The 26027-nt window shown below is 36.4% G+C and overlaps 1 protein-coding gene across 20 annotated transcripts in view; it reads right to left on the reverse strand.

Annotated features, from left to right (window-relative positions):
* The window catches only part of MBNL1 (muscleblind like splicing regulator 1), a 190179-nt gene that overhangs the window by 139410 nt on the left and 24742 nt on the right, over window positions 1-26027 (reverse strand). For 15 of the 20 annotated variants that reach the window (XR_002122246.1, XM_019627420.1, XM_019627515.1 and 12 more), the window contains exon 2: window positions 49-1030. The exons of 4 other annotated variants lie outside the window; for them this stretch is intronic. Coding sequence is in view for 15 of the 16 variants with exons in the window: in XM_019627420.1 (XP_019482965.1) it covers window positions 49-222 (174 nt within the window). In the remaining variant the exon portion in view is untranslated. Of the gene's footprint in view, window positions 1-48; window positions 1031-1208; window positions 1654-26027 lie in introns of all 20 variants that reach the window. One more of the 20 variants, XM_019627412.1, reaches the window with a different exon arrangement.

The raw sequence follows: 26027 nt of genomic DNA on the forward strand, positions 1-26027 counted from the left end.
CTTTATTCAATTATTGCATATCCTTAGAATAATATAATATTTACTCACTTTCAATGAATCAAAGCAGGCGATTACGCGTCCATTTTCAACTTGGCAGCTTTTCGAAGGATGTGCAAATTTACATTCCGTGTCTGGCCGTGAGCAAGTCCCCCTTTGGAACTCTCTACATACTTCCAGTGTTAGCCATTTTGTGTCCCGAATTGGTGTGACACTAACAGCCATGTTTAGATTTTACAGGTAGTTAAAATTTTCAGTGAAACCAACAAACCCAACCCCCCACAAAAAAAAAGCAACCAAAAAAAAAAAAAAGCTGAACTGATAAAACTGTAAAATGATGCTGAAAACGTCCCCTTCAAAATACTTTTCCCCCACTCCCTGCTTTAAAAGTACATGGAAAATTGTGTTGTCAATATCAAGGAAAAGATCTCCCACTAGAAATTCACAGCATGAAACTGTTAATTCAAAGAGGTTTTGGTTTTTAGAGAAATACTAGGATCTTAAGCAGATGACCGTTTAAAAGTAGGGCCTCGAATCAGCCTTGTGCTCTCAGTAACCCCTTCCCAATGCCAATTTTGAGCCCAAAATGCAAGCATGAAAACGTGGCAGACCCTTGGACACCGATTTTCCAAGCTGCTTTCAGCAAAGTTGTCTGAAAGGGAATCTCCTCGCAGCTGAATTTGCAATGGAGTTTGGTGGTGCAATCGGTATTGATTAGTTTGGCATAGACAGATGCAGCAGTTTAGAGCAAAATCGAGAAAATGATTTTTTTTTCCTCCTTGATTTCCTGGCAGAAGATATCTTACTTTTTCAGCAAACTTTTCTCTTAAAACTAAAGCAGCCTAGGGCAATGCCAGATACTTAGAGCTTTTCTCTTGATTATAAGTAGAAATGGGGGTGTCTGGGCTAGAGGTGGAGGGTGGATGTGCTGTCGTCACAGTCTAGCTGGCAGCAAGCAAGGCAAAAGCAGACACTGCTCTAGAAGCGGTTCCAAGCAGCAGAGACGTCAGGAAAGGCACTTCTTAGTACCAACCTGTAGAAAAAAGAGATAGGTTACGATTTACCAAGTAGCACTTCACTGATGTCCTATAGTATCACAACCTTGCCATGTGCTACCAGACTAAGTCATATTCAAGTCAGCCCCCTCTCTCTCTCACTCACACACACACACACACACACACACACACACACACACACACACAAATACTTACAGTGAGGCATATTGCAGCCAGCCATCGTAGATTTATTAAAAAAAGGGGCCGTTTCCCCTTGTGAAGCAATGCATGATAGAGAGATAACCAATCACAGATAGTGTTGCAGCAATATTCTGGGCAGAAAGCCAATAGTGTGGGTTGTCTTATGAAAGGTCGCGCCTGTCAGACGTTCATTACTATGCTATAAGCACAGAAAATGTCCATCAGATGTGACTTATTCCACTGCAAGAGGACGAGCATGTGGGTTTTGAATTTACCCAACATGCAGTTAGTGGACTAAACCATGTTAGTTTCAAAACAGCTTCTAAGACAAGTCCAAGTACGTGAAGATCATTGCCAGGGGTGAAAAAAAGCAACGTTTAAAAATTGCAGCTGACTTCCAAGCTGCTTTCCCCTCGGGCTCTGCGCAGGGACGGGCACTGAACAGCCTGCTCCTGCTGTCCTGACACGTGAATAAAAAAGGAAAGGGGTGTTTACAAATGGTACATTCTCCTGACCTATCCAATTCACTTCCTTCTGAAGCCCAAGTCCTGCCCCTCCACTGAAAGCAGCACTCATACTGTAAAACTATTCCATTCAGCCGGCAGACACTTTGTCAATATATCACAGGCAGGCGAGATATGAACAAAAGCATCCTTTATTCGAACATTTTTTAAGCAGAAGCTGAGGTCATGTGGGGAAAAGAAGGAGTGCAGTGTTGTCAGTGTGTCTGGCAAATCTGAAGTCGACCTCAGGGGAGAAAGTGATTCCATCGCAAACACATTAAATATTAAGCGAGCAATCTGATTTGGGTGGCGTGATGCCCTTCAGAGGTACGAACGGAGCTGGAGGTTGTGGGGTGAGGGATCCCCTATTGCCTGATGATCTATTACCTCGGCACTGAAGACTTTTCCTTATTAGCAAGGTATTTTTGCTTTTCACAACTTACTTTCTCTTTCAATCAGATGGAAAAACTTTCAGAAAATGTTCAGTAGTTCCAGAAACAAAAGTGTATATAGATAGATAGATAGATAGATAGATAGATAGATATAGATATAGATATAGATATATAGATATATATAGATACAGATATATACATAATATATATATATATTATAGATATAGATATATATTTCTCTTGTGAACATTACCAACAAAGAAAACAAGGCTTTAGTAACTTAAAAGTTTCACAATCCAAAGAGGCAACGACAGAGTATAACAGTGCTTCATTGCACTTCTTCAAGGGCTGAAAATGGTCAACGGGCAGATGATACACTTATAATCTGGAAATCAGGACATGGATGTAATATAGAATATATCATCGAATCAAGGTACAGGAATATATATTATATACATATAAATGTGGCTAGTCTAGCAAAATGTTTTAAAATTTATTTTAGGGTTAATACTGTCATTCTTATCATTAACGATGTTAAAGACTACTAGGTGCCAGGCTCGGAAAATATTGAGGAAGCTAAAGATTAAAAAGAACCAACGCATACCAATGCTCAAGAAATATTTCTGTTTTCAAAATGTTTTCTGGTCCTAACTCCTACTTCTATAGAAACAAAGTCAAGTCAGTCATAAACTCTAAGATTCACCCACCTTCCTGGATCTCTGCCCTGATTCAGCGTTTCCCAACTACTTCATACCTTGAGCATATACCTCAGCCGTGGTCAACAATCTCTGTCGTCCGTCTCTCTAGAATCTTAAAGTGCCTCCCCAACACCCATTCCAACCTTCCTTTGGAAGCCAGCTAAGAGCAGTCACTTCCTCCAAGAAGCTTCCAAGGTATCACTTCCTCCATCTCCACCCACCCATCTAGTCACACGGCCTCCTCTTATTTTCCTCTGCACCCCTAACAGTCAGTGTTCTACTTCCTTACATGTCTGACCCACTAGACTACATGTCCCCAAGGACAGAAACAATCTTATTTTCGTCACCCTAGCATAGTGATGAAAAAAAATAGATGGATCTCCATAAACTTTGGTAAATCAAATGATCACTTACTATTATCCAGACTGGAATTATCTTTAGGGCACAGAAATACACAAGCACCCATATGAACACACCCATATAAATACATATATGGACACAACCCATGAACATAACTCAAGCACGCACACACCCATCACTGCCCCTACAAATGACCGTATTCGGGGTCTCTTAGGCCCTCCCACTCTCTAGGGATCCCCCTGGCCCTGGACAGCTCCCGCTCACATTCCACACACAGCTTTCCTAAAACTTCGTCCCTCTCAGCTACCTCGTCCTCTATGTTCCCTTTACTCTCAACAACATGTGATCTTGTATATCACAAATGCTTCATAGTCAAAATCGCGGCCCGTGGGCATGAACTCTCTCTCACCTTCCTGCCACGCATCTTTAAACTATCTTTCTGCATCTTGCTGGAGTTTTCCCTTCCCCTCTCCAAGGTTAAGCTTCCACCTTGACTCGCTCCTTCTCGAGACTTCTTTCCCTTTATCTTCCCTCTATATATGAATGTCCTGCCTTTCCCTCAACTATTACTTAGCCCTCCGAGTGATGAAGTAGCTCCAAAATGGAGGGAGTGGCACGGCAGAAGGAAGGGGACCTCGCCTGGCTCTGCGTCCTCCTCTCCTGAATGCTCTTAATCCGTCATTCCCAGACAACTGTCTAAAGTGTCATCTACGTACGCTATAGCTCAGCTTCTTCCTGTCCCCTTCACTCTTGAATCTGTGTCAGTGTGACCCCCACACCTATTACTTGAGGGCTCAGCAGCAGTCGTCAATGCTTCCGTAAAAACTAAATCCAGAGACTATGCATAGTCTGTCATTACATCACCTCTAACAGCATTTACAACTCCCTCTTTCTTGAACCATTCCCCCTGTCTTGAACTGACACATTTTACGCTTTTGGTTTCTCCCGGAGTTGTACTCCAGTACCCTCCCTCTTAGAGAGGAGATGCAAAGAGCTAGGAGGGTTCCTGGCATCCGCCATGCTGCTGTGAGCTCCTGGGACTTGTTACATGCTAACCCTTTGTTTGCTTTGACACACACTTCCTCACCCCTTCAATTTAGCAAATCCCTTCATGTTTAAATTGCTATTCAAATATCACTTTCTCCATAAGGCTGGGCCAACTATGCTACAGAATTTTCCATCTCAGAATATTCTCAGTTCTTTGTATCTCTTGGTGCTTTTGTGCCTGAGGTTATAAACTCCCTGAGAACAGGATGTAAAACCATTCTTTTTAACCCAGTACCTGGAACATGATAGATGTTTTCTTAAATGTTTGATAAATTTTATTCAAACTGCTAGGAATAAACGTGCATATGAATATATAAGGATGTATCCCCAACCCCAAGAAAAGATTTCATCATGATCTATGAGATGCAAACAGCATGAGGAAAGAGAATGGTACCATTAGAAATACCTTCATTGCTTGGTGGTTATGTCTAAATACAATTACAAAATCCAATTCTAGAGTTGATTATTTCTCCTTTCTGCCATGTTACAGGCTTAGTCCCACTCAAGTACCAAATATACCTTAATTATTAAAATGCTTGCAAAATGGGTGTTCCAGTTATTTTTAATTTATATAGCAGAGAAATTCTATTTACTTCAAAAGGTATTACTGAAAGAATTATAGATGTATATTTATAAGCTGAAAATACTATTTAATTATAATCTATGCAGGCAAGGATGATAATGAAAAATGTTTATAATTAACCAGGCATGGACACTAAACAATAAGAATGGATAGCAACCTTTATGTATTAATAGTCTAGCTGGAGCTGGTAAGGTGTGCTCCAGCCCCTGATATAGAGCACTGGCGGGTAACAAATTCAGATTACATTCTATAAATTCATTTAACTAAATTGCTAATATCTGATTATTGTCTTGTAATCTTTCTTTTTATTCCAATAGAAGAATTTCAGTAAAGACTGAAAATCTTCATAACTGAATGTTTTGGTAAATTAAGATTTTATAGGATTTGGATCAATACTGAATTCCCAAAACACTACTTCAACTAGTAATGGATTTTTGTTCTACAGAGACAACGTTGAAACGTGTGTGGGTAATGTCCAGATTGTGAGAATTCTTGCCAACATATCTGCCCTAGAAATAAGTGTTTGTAAATAATTATTGAAGAAAATGTTGCTATGGTAAAGATATTTACTAACAGGTAAATTGTTTCTGAGGTAAATTTCTGGCCTATTTTCAATGTATTATAATAAACTTCCCTATGCAGCAATAACAACAACAACAGCAAAAAAAGACTGGGATATTTGACAGTTTTGCAGTGAGAATCAAAACTGCTTAAAACCTGCATAACAACAAGCCCTCTCTTCCCTACTGATCAAATTCCAAACACTCAGCTATAGAGTTGCTCACATTTTGTGACATGTTCTACACACAAGCATATTCTGCCATAAGAAGCAAGAACCGGCTTCTCCTTGAGTGATATCAGAAATCACAGATGTTTTTTTTTTTTACTTTAAGATATAAGAATAGAAATGAAAAGGGAAAGAAGAAAATGTAGCAATAGAGGAAATAAAATCCAGAAAAATTTCAAGGATAATGTAAAAAAAAAAAATCACAGTAAATTGCTAATAATTACTCTTATAGTAATTGATATATTACCATTAAACTGACAGTGAATGGCTTTGTATAACTATGTATTTAAGGGTTAGGTATATACTTCAATAGAGGATAAGTGTATGCTTACAAGTTAAGTGACTAAAATTCTATTTTGGAGAACTGAATGGTTCTATGGGCAAGGTTAAATTTCTTGGTCACACATGTTTACTAATCATTTCAGTTCTTCTCAATCCAATTATAGGCAGGTCGGTCCTATTACATCCCAGAGTAGTTAGCTGGGAATTTTGCGGACTTTTTTAAACAAGCTTTTGATCTTGAAATAGATTACATATGAGGAAGTTAACTGAGTAATTATTCCAGGTTTTTTTCTTTTTTTACCAAGACAGTTTTAATCTAACCGGAAGAGATGTCAGACGTATATTTGGAGCAGACAAAAATGGGCCCCTTGCCCAAAACCATAACTACTCCCTCCCTTCACTGGTGTCAATAAGTCCATTATCGGCAGTGCATTACTTTAGTAATTTATTTGGTAAATTACAAAATGAAATTAGTAAGTAGATAGAAGATGATAGATAGAGGGATAGATAGAGAGATGATAGGCAGATGGATGGATACCAAAACTGTAAAATTATTTGGAAAACTAGTAATTTACTTAGCTCACAGAACAACTTTGCCCAGGATCTATCTCAAATATTAACAAAGATTTCAGTATATAATCAAACCAACAAAACATTTCTGGAGGCTATATGGCCATTTCTCTAGTGAAGTTACTACAGTATCAAAGCTGTTATTTATTGGGAAAAACTGTGGCCTGAGTGGGTTAATGCAGTCAGCAGTATTCAGCTCCATGTAACAAAAAGCTGAGATCAGTGGCTCTCAGGGAGGGGTAGGCACACTACCAGTAGTGCCAGGGCAATTTTAAGTGATACAGAAACAGCATACTTTCACTAGGTGCATCAGAATGCTAAAACTAGCTCATCAAGCCTATGATTGCACGGCTATTATGGATTAGGAAAAGGCTAAAGTTTAATAAAAAAAAAAATTTAAGGAATAAGATTAAGTAAATATAGTGGCAAAAATAATAAAGGAGATATGCAAATAACTGGTTGTAGAAACACTGCTGAGAAAAAAAGAGATCTTTCCACTACACATCCTCGGCAGGCAGCGGTGGCTGTCAAAATGGCCTGCTGGTCTTGACACTGCACTTCTATGGGTGACAAACTGCTGCCAAGAAAAGAAAGGTTGTGTTTACCAATTCATATAAGTAATCTAAAATATGTCAACACATTCCTTTAAAATTTTGATAGGTTTGATTCCCCAATCATCAAGTGGTCTCTTATCAGAAGGATAATAAGGAGTGTTGCTTAGGTGATGCACTGCTGCCAAAGATGAGAATTCCAAAAGCAACTAGCCCAACTGTACTCAAATAAGAAAACAATTATTGTCCCTTAAGAAATTATATTTAAGACAAAATAAAACATGAAGCCTCTACCCAGACAATGATAAAAAAGTGAATTTTGAATTGATTCCTGTATCAGGCAAAATTAAATATTTAAAAGGCTTAAGATCATTAGAAGATAAATAGATCACAATGGCTCACTGCACTTTGTATACTAGGTCGCTAGCTTTGTGCCGAAATAGGCCTTCATACAGCCTCTACCGCAACGGTATCTTCCTAGAAGCTTTTCTAGCCCATTATCAATAGTATCCAACCAGAGGACCTGAACAGACACTTTTCCCAAGAACACATACAGATAGATGGCCAACAGATACATGAAGAGATGCTCGACTTCACTAGCTATTGGGGAAATGCACCTCACACCTGTTGGAATGGCTATTATCAATAAAACCAGAGATAAGTGTTGGAAAGGTTGTGGAGAAAGGGAACTCTCACACACTGCTGGTGGGAATGTAAATTGGTGCAGCCTCTATAGAACACAGTATGGAGGTTCTCCAAAAAATTGAGCATAGAGCTACTACATGACCCAGCAATCCCTCTTCTGTGAATCTACCAGAAAAATTTGAAAGCACTTTTTGTAAAGATATGTGTACCATTATGTTCACTGCAGCATTATTCACAATAGCCAACACATGGAAACAACCTAAGTGTCCTTCGACCACTGGGTAAAGACATGGTACCTGTATACAGTGAAATGCTACTCAAATAATAAAAAAAGATAAAATATTGTGCCATTTGCAACAGCATGGGTGAATCTTGAGAGTATCATGCTAAGTGAAATAAGTAAGTCAGACAGAAAAGGACAAAAACCATATAATTTCACTCATACATGGAATAAAAAACAAAAAGCAACAAATGAACTAACAAAACAAGCAAACAAACTCATAAACACAGACCACAGTATAGTGGTTACCAGAGGGAAAGGGGGAAGGGGGATGTTAGTACAGGGTAAAGGGGGTCCAATATATAGTGACGGAAGGAGATTAGACTTTGGGTGGTGAGCCCACAATGCAATATACAGATGGTGCATTATAGAACCATACACCTTAAACTTACATGTTACTAACCAGCTATCTCAATAAATTTAATTTTTAAAAACATATCCAACCTTCTGTTCCTCTTCACACTAGCCCAGACGTGTGAAACCCTTTCCTGGCTTTGGTTTTCTTCATAGCACGTGTTCGAGTTTGGTGTAACATTATGTACCTATCTCACTCTCTGATTACCATCTCTACCTTTACCATAAAAACGAAAGCTCCATGACAGCAGGCAGTTCTCAGGCTAGCTCTCCATGAGACAGCCAGCACCAAAACAGAGCCTGGTCCAGTGTAAGCCAACGATCACTATTAGTGGCATGGCTGAATTTTTTCTTAGTGTATCTGAATACTAGTTTCTAGGTATCTTCTATAAGTTACAGTGTCTGGGCTATAGACACACAGTTTAATACACTGGTAATGTCACTTCTACAACTGAATGAAACCAGCCTCAAACCCCATCAAACCCCACTCATTGGAAAGAGAACAGGAAGCAATGAGGTTAACATGGAACCATATTTATATAACTCCTTAATTGTGAAGTTGATGGAAGATTTCTTTTTTAATCCACAGAATTGGAAACAGTTACATGTGGCTTTGCAAATTTAAAACATTTAAATAATTATCTGGGAGTTTCTGACAGAATCAGTCTTCAATTCTGGCAAAAGAAGGGAAAATTTGCATTTTTTGTAATGCTATTCAAATAGACAGCCTTTTACCATTTCCCTCTTCTACAAGAAAGTATAATAAAACAACACTACAAATGCTATTTTATCATTTTATTTTTAGAGAAAACATTAATCCTACTTCATGTTGTAATTATTTATTGCACAAGAAGTTACACTGTTAGCCTTAGGAAGTAATTTCTGATCTGTCCATATCATTTAATATTTCAAAATAATAATTAGGAAATCAGAATACAGAATACAACCCAATTAATAATGCTGGTATACGCTGAAGAGCTATACAGTAGAAAAACCAAATCTGACCATCTTGGGGATTTTCAGGAAGATCAGTACACTGACCCAATGGAATCTACCAATTTGAAATTAGCATGACAAAACCATGAACAATGGAATGCAATACATTGTGATACTGCTATTCCCAATGCAATGCCATACATAACTATGGATTTTGATTCTAAAGTTTACTTTTAAAGGAGTTCTATTTTATTTCACATAGTAACTAAGGGCCAAAATCTCAGCTTTAATTCTCAACCTTTATATCTTCTGAACACTCTCACCTAGCTTCTCACTGAGATTGGTGGTACTACTATCTAAATACATTTTAAAATATGATCTTCATTGCTTGAGGAATAGTAGCAAATTCATCTATGCTTCCATAATAAATGTTACTACACAACCAAAAAGTAAGTGTGAAGCTGATTAATGAGAGAACTGAGGAAATATTCCCACGGACCCCTGTCCATCAGTGAAATTTGCTGCATGTGCACCTCTCTGCCCCACTGTTCCAACAACTTTCCTTCCATGGCAGAAATCATTCTCATAGCCAGTGGCCATTACGATCTTCTCCATAACTGATCTATGCCTGTTTTCCATTTGAGCATGCTCAATTAACCGAACTAATTATAAAATCAACATGTAAAGAAATTTTTTAAATCTGGCCTATATATACAGCATATCTTTATTAGAATTAGACAATCATAGTTGCCACACTTTCCAGAATTTCTAAAATTTAAATGTGGCAATAGCCCTCAACTATATCTGAGCACAAAGCCTTGATCTTGACAGATAAATCTTGAGTTTCCAGATGTCTGATTTGAAGCCTCACATAGTAACCTTCGCCTAGGAAATTTTACTGGCTTATTTCTAATAAAGATTGTCCAAATATGTTGCTTAATTGTTCACCACTATGAGGAAAGCATGTAAAATATATGTTAATAAAGAGACCTAAAACAATTATTCTTCAGAAAACAATGAATAAAGCATTATGAATATAGTAAGGTCTTACTTAAATGCATCCTAATGAAATGAATTCGTGGATTTCCCACAGTACAACACCATACATAAACATTTCCTCCTTTCCAGTGCATCAGTAAAAGTCCCTATAGTTTAACAAATGTAGGTCTTATTGCAAAGTTTGCAACTACCCAAGCCACACAGGTATTACACAGTTTATAATCCTATGGATATTTCTATTGATGTATGTATTTGATCTTAAAGATTACCTTTTTAACAAATAATCTCAAACATACTCTTAATAATATACCAATGTCAACTGAATTTATTCCTAATAACAAGAAAATATCAGAATCTCAGTTTAACTTGAGCTTTAAAAAAAAGTCACAAATTCACAAATGCTCATATATAAATAAGAATTATGTAATCCCTGACCAACAGTGACTGAAGGCCCAATTGTTTTCCCCTGGTTGAATGGAGGGAAATATAAACAAAGAAATACATTGACAACTCTTTCTACTTCAATGTACCTTAAGAATACTTTGGAGAAGGTTCCATTTAACTCACATACTTAACTAGGTCTGAGATGTTGAAAAACAACAAATTATACTAATATTACACAACTGCTATATAATAACCCAGAGCTGGAATCTAATCCATTCATTTAAAGGAATTTTGGCAAACATGCTTGTAAATGCCTTGTCCTCATGGAGCTCACATTCAGAAAATGTGAAATAAAATAAAATAAATAAAATAAAATAATAAAATAAAAACCTAACATCTGTTGTGATTAGAGTACGAAAATAAAGAATTTCCTATTAGAAATGTAAAGGCTCAAGAGCAAATTAAAATTTGAACCAAATTTTGTTTATTTATAATTGGAGCTTTTTTTCTTCCTCCATACCTCAACTTTCACATCTCCAGTGACCACAATAATCTAAATTATTTCAAAGAATTAACAACATGACTTTTAGCTGTGGTTGTGCTTTCTTTGACTTATTGAGGAGTATGGGTATAAATTATAAGGTGGTGTCCTATATAGCGATACATCCTGCTAAATAATAATGGAAGAGATAGTAAAATGTAAATTCAAATGATGAACAGAAATCTCTAGCAAGTAATGTATATGAATCGCATACATTTAATAACATCTTTTTCTTTCTTCCTTTCTCCCTCCTCACCCCCGTTTTTTTTGTTTTGGTTTGGTTTGGTTTTTTGGGGGGTTTAGATATTGCTAAATGAATTTGTTTTCACTGTAATAAATGTAAACAATACAGAAGGATTTTCGTAGAGTCCAACTGAACTTCTCCTTCCTCCACTGCCAAATCAGACCCCTCTCATCCCCAGGGTAACGACTATCATTATTAGTATGATGTACCTAGTACTTTATTGCTTCATATACACATATACATATAGTTTATTATTTTTATAGAAATGATGGGAACATACCGAGCATATTGTTCTGAGGCTTGCATTCTACAGTATATGTTAATGACTTGTCTTTGTCAATAGAAATAGACAACATAAATACTGCTTAACAACTACGTGTTGCTTCACTATACGTCTATTTCTTGACTAGTACTCACGTGAGTTAATGCCAAGTTTTCATCATTATTTTAAGCAATGCTGCAGTTGTATGTACCAAACTATGCTTACATTTGAGTGGTTTTAATAATACCAAAACTTAGAACATATATACTTTGAACTATATTAACTTTGAACTAGAACAAAAAACTTCCTCCCAGAAAATGTTTACCAATATGTACTGCTACCAACAACGAATAACACACTTTTCTACATTTGTTAAATCTATGCTAGACCTTAAAAAGTACCATCCCTAAATCCAGATTGTATGATAAATTTCTATTGTGGAAAGAGCAAAAGATATATGTCTTTTTTTCCCACAAACAGAACTAAATTTTTATCACTGTAATTTGGAAAATATTTACAACTGTTAGCCCTTACATGGCAGCTAATCAATAGAAACATTTGTAAAATCAGTTTTTCAACTCCTGTTATTTCAAAATACATCACTTCATTGCTAAAACAATTACAATATTTATATTTTGTAATTATTTGCCAAAGAACAGGGGCTGAAAATTTGAATGTTTCAGTTGACAGACTATCAAAACATACAATCTAGAGATTACTATTCTTTTCTTATTAATAAAAACAAAATGTTATATTTGGAAAATCTCTGACAGCACAATGTCATACGATTAAGGGGATGATTTTTTTACACGTTATTTTGACGAATGTCAGAAAATATTCTGCTCCCCCTCTTTTTTTTTTTTCTTAGACACTAATTGACTAAAGGAAATAGTTTCTGACAACTGCTATAAATAATGCAAGGCATTATCAAACTAGCTAAGGCACACCAGAACTCTGGTGAACTCATGTAGGCCCAAACACATTTTCCCATGTGGTCATTTCCCCTCTTGCAGTCAGTCATTTCTGATTCTGGAATGAAATATTCTCCTGAAGTGGCATGCACTTCCAATTAAAATAACCGCAGTAGGTATATATATACTCTTGTGTGATTTTGTGAATGCACAAATGTCCTGCTAGAAAATAAAGCATTCTCCCCTCACTTTGCCCTCCTCAAACTTCCTCAGTATATTAAAACAGTTCACAGAATAAAGAAGTACCTGAAACTGGATTTTCAAAAGACTTAAGATGGTTGGCTGGCAAAATGTGGGCATTTCCAATGCTTCTATTATTATCTTTGTGTCAATGTGATTTTACCATGCTGTCAGAGTATAAATAAAACCATACTTCTGAAGAGATGAGAGCAAAGATTTTATTCTTAGGATTGTGTACTTTCCAAAAGAATAAAGTGCTGAATACACTATGAACAAGCTAATATGGCAGCTTGAGGTTTAGCTCCTTTGCTAAATAGAAAAGGAACACCCCCCTTCCTTAATTATTTCAATTGCCCATAAGGTTCTGTGCATTCTAGAAAAGCTATAACACATAAGGAAATCTGAAGAGCCCACTGTACCATTCTAATGAGACAGTGATTAAAGTTCTGTGTGTTTCTATCAGCATCACATGCACTGAAAACGCAATGGCCGGCTTTCCAGGGTAAAGCACAATGCATTCGTAGCTGGCGAATAAACTCAAATAACTACCAACAGTTTATTAACAGCACCACTTTTTGTTCTGGGATACTTATGGTCCAGAAAGCATCTTAGACTATCTGAATCAGTCACTGGGGGTTGACTGTTAAAAATATGTATTCCTGGGACCTACACAAGACCTACTGAGGAGAAAGACCAGGAATCTACATTTTAAACAAACTCCCAGGCTACTCTTAATCCCATTATGTTTTGGCAATCATAACCAACTAAAGCTAAAATATTACTCCCACAAATGATGACTTATCACATCTCTACCCAATAATTTCCTTAAAAAAACAGAATATCTGTCCTGAAAGAAAGGATGGCTTGTTTGAGATTTGGTGAAAGCCTTTTGATTCTATTCTATCAACTACTTTAGAAAAGTGACAGACCTGCAAAATGTTATGCAAAGTTCTGTTATATTCATTTTTTAAATTATTATATTTAAAATCAGGTACCATGCACGCCCCTCCTCATCCCTCTAAGATACTCCTCAACGTATCATACTATTTATAGCATCCCAAACCACTTCTGTTTTAGTCCTGCTCAACAAGTCACTCCAAATTAGCATGCAAAATCTACTTAGTTTGTAAAAAAAAAAATAAAAATAAAAATAATTCCCCCAGTATATCTGAAGGAATACATTGGATAAACTCAAAGCGCGAATATGCAGCAATCTTAAAACTTTCTATACATTCTTATCATATGAAATGCACCATTATTATATATAAATACACACTTATAAAATAAACACTTTAGAGACAGTGGTATTTATTTATAATTAGAGATCTGTTTATTTATAAGAATTTAGAATAGTAAAATTATTTTGCAAAACCATGAAAAAACAATTAAGCACCTATACAATTATTACAATATAAAATCAATTGTTAATAGTATAGATATAATGTAAAATAAGGATTATATATGCATAGCTGTGTAGATACATATGTGTGCACGTGTGTATCAAAAGAATAAGGAAAAACTTTTACATAGGAATTAGTCAAATCATGTTCTTCATATATAACTAAAACCTAGCTTTTTATTTAAATTAAAGTAAAACCTTTGTGTTAAACTTAATGGGGGGGAGACTTAAATAATGCTTTAATCTTCTTACAGTAAGAACCACTTTATTTTAGATAAAACTACAAACTATGCTCCTTCATTAAGTAATCACCCTTGAAGAGATTAACTTTTCAGGAGTTGGCTTGTGCTACATTTCCTTTTGATTTATGTATACAATCTGCAAGGTGTTCATCTAGTTCCTTAATAAAAAATTTCTACTGGGCGAGCGAAGTAGAAAATTTTACTTTTTCCACCAGAATTCACATATTCTAGTATTGCTGAACACTGGCAAGTAATGTTTTATATATCGGTATACAATTTGTGTCATCTGCATTTTGCCATTTGTTCCTCACAACTCTAAGAGGCAGTTGTTTTCCCTTGTACATTTGTGAACAAACAAATTCAGGCTTGCATGGTTAAGTAACTGACTCACCAAAGTCCCCTAAGCTCATTAAATGAAAGAATCAGGACCCCAAATCAGGTCGATACAAATTTAAAATTTCATTCACAACACATGCTGGCAATTTAATACCATTCTTTGTGAAAATGACAATGACTATAAATATCATGGAAGCCAAAAACCAGAAAGAGATTGGGGTGGAGTGGGATATGAGCAGGCAGCCACGACTGCATCCCTTGTGGTTTTTGCTCTGAGATGTAAGTGAGGGAGAAAGCCTTGCATATAGATTCTGAAGAAGCTAAGATGGTCCCTTTAGAGCTGACAGATGGATGCCATTGTCCTTACACGTCCCTGGGATACACACTGGACTCTAATAATGTGCACTTAAGAGACGTGAAAATTATACACTATGTCTATCAGTTTCTTCTTAGTGAAGACTGTTACTCAGTCTTAATCTAGTAATTACTACATTACAGGATTCTACATACTCAGAAACTGATTGAAAGATGATTGTTGAGGAAGAGATCTGTGAGCATGATTTTATTTTTATTTGTCTACTTTCTGAACAAGAAGAGACTATATTTTCTTCAGAGCTTCCATTAGAGGAGCATAAATTATATCAGCAGAAATTTTCCACACAAGTAAAATGGAGTGGTGCTCTAAAAGTATAAAACTGAATGGATGTTAAGCGAGTATGCATGTAGGAAGGCTGACCGATATCGGCCTCTAAAACGGGGTTTGAAACACAGTGAAGGAGACAGAATAACTGTTTGAAACACTTCTAAGCCATGCAGCATTAGATTGCTTGACAACTGTTAAAACCACAGAAAAGTATACGAGGGGGAATGCACTGAGGGTTTGAAATAGCATAAAGGGTATTTTTCTTTTACTTGTACCAAACCTGTTCTCTGTTACATTAGTTACTGTATGACACAGAAAAAATGGTAAATATTAATTTGCTTTCTAATATGAAAGCCCAAAGTCAAAACAATTAAAAAAAAATACAATCCCAGTTCCACTGCCCCAATATATGCCCTTTGAAAAAAATTGATGGTGTTATCCCTCTAATTGTGCGCTCCTTGTTTTTCTTCTTTGTTTTTAGTTCTCTTTCTTCCCTACTGTCCTAAAAAAATTAATGTTTTCTTTAAAGAAATCCAAATACATGCAACACAAAAAATAACCTTCTTAAGCGAATAAACATCTTCATCCAAAATAATATGTAAAATAATATATATGTATTGATAATATTAACAGTTTATTGATGACCCTCTATATGGAGCCTCGACACAGGAGGAAAAAAATGGATCCCGCTTTGAAGAATTTACTGCTTCACTGGGGATGTAAAACCAACACACAAATAACTGTACATAAAAAAGACGTACACAGCACAGATAATAATAAAGCTTGGTGAGTTAAAGGAGAGAGAGGTAGGGGGCGGTATCATGATGGGAAAGACAGCTAAGATAGGCCTGGAACCATGAGTTTCAGTTGGTTACAGACAAACAGGAATGGCAACCTAGTCTGTAGGAACAGAGAGAGCAAAGGCAGGGATGGGGAAAGCACAGAGCGTGAACGCCGGGGAACTGGTCTGTACGGAGCACCCATGTGCAAAGGGAGTGGCGGAGATAAAGCTGGAAATTTGGAGCTGGAACCAAATCAGTTAAAATTCTGCCCTCACTTAATGAATTGGAATTCATCCATTCCAAGATTTCACCCAAGAGCAGTCAGAATATTTAACTAAGTACCCTACGGGCTATGAATAAAAGCGTATATATGTGATAGGAAGAGATCTTATTAAATAAATGTGGGATTTTTATACTTCCTAAAGCTTTTGTTTAAGTTGCCAGAAAGCTGAGAGAGAAATTTAGTGCTCAATTTCATTTCAAGTACTTGTTTCATCTCTTTTCCTTCTAATTGATTTGCTATGTCTCTTTTGTTACAGACCTATTTTATGTGCATTTTACTGTGTAAGCTGATCCATGTAGCATACATCATACACAAATAAAATCACAGCCACGTTTGTCCTGGTATATATACCAGGTGAGGTTGTAGATGCAAACACTTAAAGTTGCAGAAGAGAAAAAAGAAGTTAGAATTCACCAAGTAAAGCTCGTCCCTTCATCACTATTTCCATGAAAGATGGCCATATCGAATTAGGATCCCCAGGGACTGCAGTTGACAACTGCTCTAACATCTACAACTGTTGGGCTCAGCAACCTATCTTCTTGCCGGGCTGTCCAGTTTGACCTTCCCTGGGAATCAGTGTTTGTACTATAATGCCAGAATGACCTTCTGAAACTTACACGGCTTCCAAGGCTGCAGATATTTTCAGCTGTATCAGCCCTGGCTGTCACAGCTTTCTGCATGATACTGAGTGGCAAAACTGGAGCTTCCTGTACTAGCCTGACCTTTTAAACCCACAATAGTGTGCTGCCACTCAAAATTGAGTTTTCTCTTTCTGCATTACTTTGTGATACTACTTCTCTTGCTTAATGATAAAGGCGTAATTCTAAGTATACAATGGCACTTTTTTTACATGAAAATACTTCACTGATATGGCAGTAAGCCTAACACTGATAGAGGCTTAGAAATAAATGTTTACTATATCTATAAACAATGTTTTTTTAATTACTGAAAAGGATATTTAAATTTTGTGGCAATAAGAACTATAATAATATGGCATTATTTCTGCAATGGCCAATTTGAAATTTGAGAGATGTCAAAATTTTATAATTGCACTTTTATAATTGCATCTGTTTATGCTATTATGTATTCACAGCCTAGCACAGTGCCTAGAATATAAAAGAACCCAAATTAATATTTAAGCAAATGTTGCAGAATCTGCATGTTTAATTATATTTCATTTATCATAGAAGTATTGAACTGAAATATAGGTGCTTAATTTTCTTGCCAAAAAATTAGTATAGTAGCATGGAATATTTCTTTTTAAAAAATATCCCCTAGAATTCATGGTACATGAAAGGATATTTTTTAAATCCATTAAAGTCAGGTCATTAACCATAAAAAAAGTGTTGCTGTGTGAACAAGTTAAAGTTTAGTAACAATGAAATAAAAGAGCAACGAAAATCAACTCATTAAGATACAGATTAAGACGCTTAATAATAGTATGTATCAACTGTTTAATCTCATGCCTTAATGACTATTAGAGAGTAATAACATTTGAATTTACACGTGTATATCAGAATATCTTTTGTTTTCACTTAGCATCTATGGCATACTATATTTTCATAAGTCCTACTTGTAATCAGTTCAGACAGCCACAAAATGATATTAAATATAATACTTCAAAACAAATTTACAAACTCACATTAGTTGGTAAATGTACCCCATAGCTTCTTCATACATTTATTCTGCTCAATTTTTAGCTATAACTTATGCACTACTTCATAATCCTTTATGGAATATACATGTACATATGGATATAAGACACATATATGCACACATGACACACACAGACATGCTCTAATTTCTCTGCTAGGGTTTCAGGGAAAAGTGAGAAAACGTCATCAGAAATCTCCAAGTGAATATCAATTCTCAATGACATGTTTGATTATTTTGATGTTAGTAAAAGATGTCTAATTTTTGATGAGAGACATGAACTGAATTACCCTAATGCCTTCAACAATGTGTTATATATAGTTGAATAAATTATAAAAGCATCTGCAACAATCTTTTGGAGCTCAAGACAGTTCTTAAAATGTGCAACTTAAAGCCATCCAATTGAGCAATTGGCAGAATGCTATGTCATTCACAAGTGACATCAGAAACTTCACAGGTGGTAATGATTTTGAGTCTAAAAGTAGATTTTGCTGATCTCGGCGAGTGCTGGGGCAGAGGGTATTAGGTGTGAGTAGAACTAATATGGTGCAAACCACAGAGGCAGAGTAGGCCATTTGATATGAGCCTCCTTTCCAAGCCAGTGAAACTTCAAAGCCCGCTCCACCCTCTATGCTTTTTTGTGACCACGATGCTTTAAAACCTGTCTTTCACATCTTACCTCCTTCATTAAGTCTTACTAGAACTAACCTGGATTAGGCCTCAAATTTATATTGCTGAGTATTTGTGTACTTATTTCATGCCACACTGATGGAAACAAATAGGCAAACAGACAGCAAAACTGCTGAGTTGAAATCTCAGCACTCACAGTACCTTGCTACATGAACCTTGAACAAATTACTTGACCTTAACCTTGCCGAGCCTCCATTTTCTTACCTTGTGAACTAGACAGTGCTGTGTAAGAACTATACGCAGTCACATATGTAAAAGAATAAGTTCCTACGAAGTAGCTATTTTTATAAGTATTATGATTGCTAAGGGTCTGGTCTTTTGTGGTTCTTGTTTTGTTTTCATTATTTCACTATGAATGGACCTTTTTCTTTAGGCCATAAACTTCAGAAAAGCAGAACCATAAGCTTAATTTCTCTTGAAAATTTCAGTCAAAATATTACTGTGAAGCTTTTTTATGCAGTGGGCTTTAAATAAATGTTCATGAGTAAAAATGAATAACGGCAAGCAATAAAAGAAAAATTCTGAGTTTTCTAACCTAGAATGCTGGTTAAATCCTGGACACTAAGTGCAAACACTTCCCAGCTGAATGGGGTCTCAGAACACGCACAGTTGCAGCTTCACCGTTTGAAAGTGTAGAAGCTAGCCTACAAAATACAGCTTTATTTCCTGCACACAAACAGAAGCTGGACAAAGAAAGAGCACCATGTTCATATCTAAAGTCTTTTGTCATTAAAGTTAAATTCAGCTCACCTCTCTCTTCAGGGCTTTTCTGTTAGCATGAAAGCTGCAGGCTCTGAAATGTGACTGTAAGTACTGGGTGTTCTAGTCTCCTAATCAGGATGCTAGCGTGAAGACGCTTCCCATGAATTCTGTGTCCCCACCTTTCACCAAAGCCCCAACATCAGAAATAAATAAACCTCTGCGGTCTAGGCTAGGATGACACTACGTTTGGGTCATGCTTATGTATCAAATGCTTGAACAGAATCATAAATGTCTTAAATATTGAATCAGATCATTTTAATAAATGATGAGCTGATTTTGTCTTCTCTCCAATATACAAAGTATATAAAGAGTTAATGTGTCTACTGGACGGTTTTAGGAAAATTCCACACTCTGCCCACAAGGAGCCCTATTCTCGGCTCCACTGTGCCCACTTTTTTTTGCCCATACATTACTCGTGAATATCTCTATCACTGCACTGGAAACTACTTTGGGCGCAGGGCATATCTTCCTCACCTCTTTATCCTCTGACGTACAGCATGATAGGTGGCACATGGGCAACTGCACTCAATAAATATTTGCTAAATAAGAGTGCTTTCTTTCTAGGCCAAGGCAATGGCATAAGAGTGTTCCATTTTCCTTCTCTCAGCAATACATCGTTTTATTTGGTATGTGTTCTAAATAACTCTATGAAGAGAGGCGCTTGTTAGCAAAGTGACATGTCCCCAGCAAAACAAGTCTTCAATGAATAGATTATCTTTTTTTAAGTCATAAGCTTTGCCACATAGCGGCAGAGAGCACAGATGGGTGCGACAAAAGGATGCAACATGAAAACATAAAATAGCCACGTGAGGATGACAAATGAATTGAGAACGAGCGCTGGAGTTACCACTATCATTTCTTGGTGGAAATTTTATGGCATTACATTATCGGTGTGAAAGTACATTGTCTTCTGGAACTTTGCAAGGCTTTCTCTGAAAAGGATCCCAAATGGCCAGATACAATATTACACTACTGCAAGCCCTTCCCAGATCTGCTGAACACAGGTCTAGTGTATTTCGTTTTGGTTTGTTTTGTTTATAAATCTAAGAAACAACAATTATAAGCATTCGTCAAAATATACCTATACGCCATTTGTAATCCAATGTCAAAGCAAAATGACAAAAATGTATTTGCCAGCCATTTTTAGCTTCTTGACTTATGTCAGTTGTTGGATGGGTGAAGTTTTAAAATGATTATATCGTAACGATACCACATTCATTCCAGAATCATAAAGGGGAAACAGAGAATGCTGGTTTTGAAATGAGATAGGACCTGGCTTCAATTCATTCTGGCTGCTCAGCAGCTGTGTGAATTTAGGCGAAGAGGTTAACTTCTGTGAGTCTCAGGTTCTTCGTCTCTAACAGGACAGTGGTTCCTGCCACACAGGCCTGCTCCCTAATTGTTTAGCACCATCGTGAGGTTGTTTTTCCAAAAAGATTGAAAGCCAGCAATATTTCAGGAAGAGAGATCCCATGAGTATGGTAGCTGGCCTCATTACTTCCACCTGTTCATACCATTTCCCTCCCTATCTGACGAGTGCCTAATTTTATGTCAGATACACCTCCACACAGCATGTCCTGACCATTTAAGTCCACAAAGACTTCTTTAAATTTCTTTCCTTCTTTGAATTTCCTCCTTTGGTACTCAATTATACAGCTCCAGTACCCAATTGGACTTGTCACTTTTCATGTCTTTCTCCCCAACCACAAACTGATTACAAGTCAAAGAAGAATATAAACTATGCAATTCTCCCTTGGATCCTCCCTCTGCTGACCTATGATCCCTTAACTCCAATACGTGCTCCAAATATGTCTGTTAATCGATTGTTTAGCAGAACACAAAGGGTGAAGCGACTTCCTTATATCACTGGTTGCTAACATAGTGAAATACCTTTGTAAGCGAAAAGACCTCTCAGCACTCAGGAAACTTGACAATCTGTTACAGAGGAGCAGGCACCATATCTTCCCATATTAATCGTTCCCAAAACAAGATTTACTTTTAAAATCCAACCCTCAAAACTGTATTTCTCTGAGAACGTCATTTCCCGCATGGAGTTTTCAATCAAGGTGGTTCCCCCAAAAGCAGTATGCAGAATTCTATTTCCGTATACATTTTCAATAGTCTCAATTATTGCTCCAGAGAGTTCAAGTTATTTTTTAGAAAGGTCATACAATACCTCAGAGAGAGGCTCTACACCTGAATTTGCTTGTCCTCTGTATTTGTTCGCTTTTGCTCTGCCCATCAAATCTCTCAAAGTCTCCTGGGCAGGTTATTTAAGACCAAATGCCTCCTCTGAATGCCACTAAATTGACAATGCAGTTTTCACTGAAATGTTCGGGCAAGGAATTCAAATGGCTTAAAATAATTTGAAGTAAATTTGTCTAGTTAAAAATTAGCCCAATGAACAGCGAAGCCGAGGAAGAATTTCTAATTTTAATACTACTTATTTTAGTTACTTAAAAATGAACATTTTCTAAGTATTATCTTAACAATATAACAAAACAGATCTTTACCATGTCTTTATAGTACAAGACAAAACCCTAATAAGGGGGGAAAATGTCTAATAATAGAAAAAGTCTTGTACTAAGTAAGTGTGGCTTTCACATAACACTAACAGGCAGATAAATAAAAGGCGAAATAAAGCACTGTTAACATTATTTTCTCTGGCTCTATGTAAACATACTATATTTAAAGACATATAAACTGCAATTTTTAAATTATTTTTTGTGGCTGTAGACCACTTAAATAAGCAATAAGTAGTAAATATTTATAAATAGAATCTTTTTCTTGAAATGGTCCTGGTTTCATGGGAATTTCTCGCTATATATTAAATACAACATATTCTATCATTGTTCTGATATTTTCTGCTTAAACTATGTTAAGCCAGTTACTTGTAAAAACATGTAAGAACTTTAAGTAAAAAGATCTATGAGGAGTCCTATAAAGCTTTCCATTCTGTTTGAAATTGGACGATTTTCACAACTCCAGGCAACTCGTAACGCAATGCAACGCCTTCTTTATTCCCATTTGTAAATCATTCTATTTATAATAGTGTGATTATTAAGGATTTTTATGTCCAGGAAAAAGAATATCAAAGTTATACTGATGCCTTCCCTAAAATAGCAAGGTCTGAGAAGTATAAATGCCAGTCACACTGGGCACATTGCAAACTCGTTTTATCATGTACCCATCTGCCACCTGGTTTATCACTGAGGATAGCTTACACTGCTGTTGTGCATGAACTTTAATATGAGCCCAGAAAGGCCTGGCCAACAATGAGACATGCCCTAGCAAATAACATACCCCTAAAGATGGAATTATGCTTACTTTAGACTTACCTATTTGGGATAAAGAATTTGGCTACCTTCTATAGTTCACCAGATCCTGTGCTTTAAAAGAGCCTGGCACACAAATGAAATGTTCTAAGAATTTAACATGTATCTTCTACTTAATCAAGTTATAGTCCCTGATAAAACATACTTTTAAGTGTCTTCCTCTTACTGATATTTAAAAATACAGTTCTTTATAGGAAAAGAGCTCACAAGTACCAAGATGATGAACAGGGATAACCTTAAAGTTTTATGACAAGTTTAAAAAATCCTTACTGCATTTTAAAAAAACGACTTTTAATGCCTCCCATCCCTTCAATGTCCACATCTAATCAGACACCACATCCTGTGGCCCCTAAACCTGTACTTCCCCCAGCATACACGCCCTCTTTTACATTCTCTTCATTACCTTTAGTCCCTCCTCTCTACTTCTACATTCTTGTATATGCACCCTATTCTTCCTGTAAGAATACAACTCCTGTAAGGTTACCTGCCTAACACACTGTCTCCTGATGTTGCTCCTACTGTGTGTCAAACTGACTACTTCCTGCTCAATGCCCACCAATCTCCCTTTCCCACCTGATTCCTCCTTTCTTCCTACTCTACCAACTGCCTGCCCCACCCCCGTGCCCGGCTCCTCTAGCTCCTTACTTTCTACCCATTCTTCTAGGGCAGCGGTTCTCAACCTGTGGGTCGCGACCCCTTGGGGGGTCAAACAACCTTCTCACAGGGGTCGCCTAAGACCATCGGAAAACAAAAAGATATTTACATTACGATTCATAACAGTAGCAAAATTACAGTTATAGAGTAGCAACGAAAATAATTTTATGGTTGGGGGTCACCACAACATGAGGAACTATATTAAGGGGTAGCGGCATTAGGAAGGTTGAGAACCGCTGTTCTAGAGTCTCCTCAAATGCTGTAAAAAATGTGACTCACGTATTCCGGATGTTTATGGTCTATATCTCCTATCAGCACCCAATACAAGTACTTTCTTTTCTTCTTAATCTGTTTTTACTCTTTGACATACAAGCCTGGGTTCTAGCGCTGGACAACCTTGGTTCAACGCCATGTTGTGCTACTTCCAGTTAAGTAACCTTGGGCAGTAACTTGCCTGTGCCTCAGTTTCCCCACCTGTGAGAGTGAGATATTGACAGTGCCCTTCTCATAGGGCTGCTCCGAGGAATGCATGAATGAATTCATAAACCTTACTCGGGCACATAGAGAATAGTTCAAAATGTTAGTAATCATTGTTAGAGCTATTATCCTTATCACTATATTTTATGTATCATTGAATACCAAAAAAATGGTAAAAAATGTGGAATAAAAAAAAAAAAGCCTCCTAGCTCTACAAATGACAAAAAGCATTTTCTAGTCATGCTATTTAATCTTTAAGATAAAGGTCATAAGGCTTATTTTCCAGCTGTAAAAAAGATTAAATGAGATATTTTGTATAATATATATGTATTATTATTATTAATTTATAATTTCAGAGATGTAGAGATTAAGGAACGGGAAGAGTAAATTTTTTTTTCCTCAGGGCACATGTAATCAGATCTGGCATGGTAAAATAAAATCTATACATCATGAGGTTGTCTATGAACCCCCCCCCAAAGTCTATTACTCCTTTCAAGTTATAGACAAAATGAAATAAATATATAAACATGCCATAATTTTAAAATGCCAATAAGATTGATACCACCTCTTACATTTATAAAGTGCTCTACTTTTCAAAGCATGTCATCCCCCATGTGGTCTGGTTTTGTTCTACCCGCACTGCAACAAAGGCTGGAGTTGCACAACAAATGCAGATACCTACAGTGTTTAGAGGCACTGATGTATCTTTTCATACCTTGCCTTTCTGAAGCTAAAATTTAGTAAACAGAATTGTCAATGAAGAGGTCTTTGGTTGGAGAATATCGAGTGCGGCAAGTTCAGTCAATGGCTCCTAGCTGTCCCCACCAACTTTTCCCCCCACCAACTTTTCTCCCCAAGCAGACCTTATGCCCTCCTGTTCTTTCTATCTGTCACCTAAGTCGACTACCACCACCCCACCCTATACTATATTTCCACTAGGGTAAGAGCCATCTAGCCACATGGAGTGCTGAAAGGTCATTGTGAAGGTAAGGCTTTTCTTGCAATCAGGTAAGACTGAAACAAACAATATGTGAATGTATCATTATTATATACAGAGAAAATCCAGTGTCAAATATAATTTTTTTTTAAATCCTTTCGAGGAAGAAATATCTTCATTTTTTTAATTTAAATGGAGTTGATATCTGCATGAGCATCAGCCTCTGAATTATACGGTGTTTCTTTTTAATAATGTGATATTATTTAACATCCAGATGATTTGAATAAATTGGCATTATCTTGGGAAAATTTATATCGCCATACACATACTCACATAAAACTTGTGTCCACACTTCATGGGAGTATCATGTACTCCCATCAGTATTATCAACTATTAACCTTTTTGGGTATATAAAAGATACATCTCTAGATTTCTTAAAACAATGTAAAAAAAATGATAGTTTTTATTTTGGAGCTTATACACTACTTGAAGCATAATACTTATTTCAGAAGCATCTTCACCTTTTAAAAGTATTTGATCTCAGGGGAAAAGTAATTCTCTACTCTCCAAAATGGCTAGATTTTATCTTGAGATTAGTATATTCTGCACTGTTTTAACAAAGGATAATCACAGAAAAGTACCAAATTCATAAAGCCCAATTCTGTAACATAAATCCTTCAAAGATTCTTCATTTTATGGCCATCATAGGCACATGTGTTAAGATGCCTCTGGAAAGGCATGAATAATTATCTGAAGGAGATGTACTTTCAGAATTATTAAAAAAAAACTAATAATAATATGTAGAAAACCATACCATGTATCTGTTAAGTGTGTTTTCAAGGATATATAGCTGTAATTCTTACAGAAATGTGTATTTTTTAAAATAGGAAAAATACTGCATAAAACCAACTTCCCTACCTCAAATGTAAAAATACAAAATATGTCTAGAGACATGTACTGTCACATGTCCACAGCTCTTCTGGAATCCTCAGCTTTGCAATCAATAATTCTCCAATCATTAGTGAATATGCTCCATGACTCATCAGAAATGATACACAAAGTTAATGGGGAT

Source organism: Hipposideros armiger, unplaced genomic scaffold (genome assembly GCF_001890085.2).
Source record: "Hipposideros armiger isolate ML-2016 unplaced genomic scaffold, ASM189008v1 scaffold_16, whole genome shotgun sequence".
Lineage (NCBI taxonomy): Eukaryota > Metazoa > Chordata > Mammalia > Chiroptera > Hipposideridae > Hipposideros > Hipposideros armiger.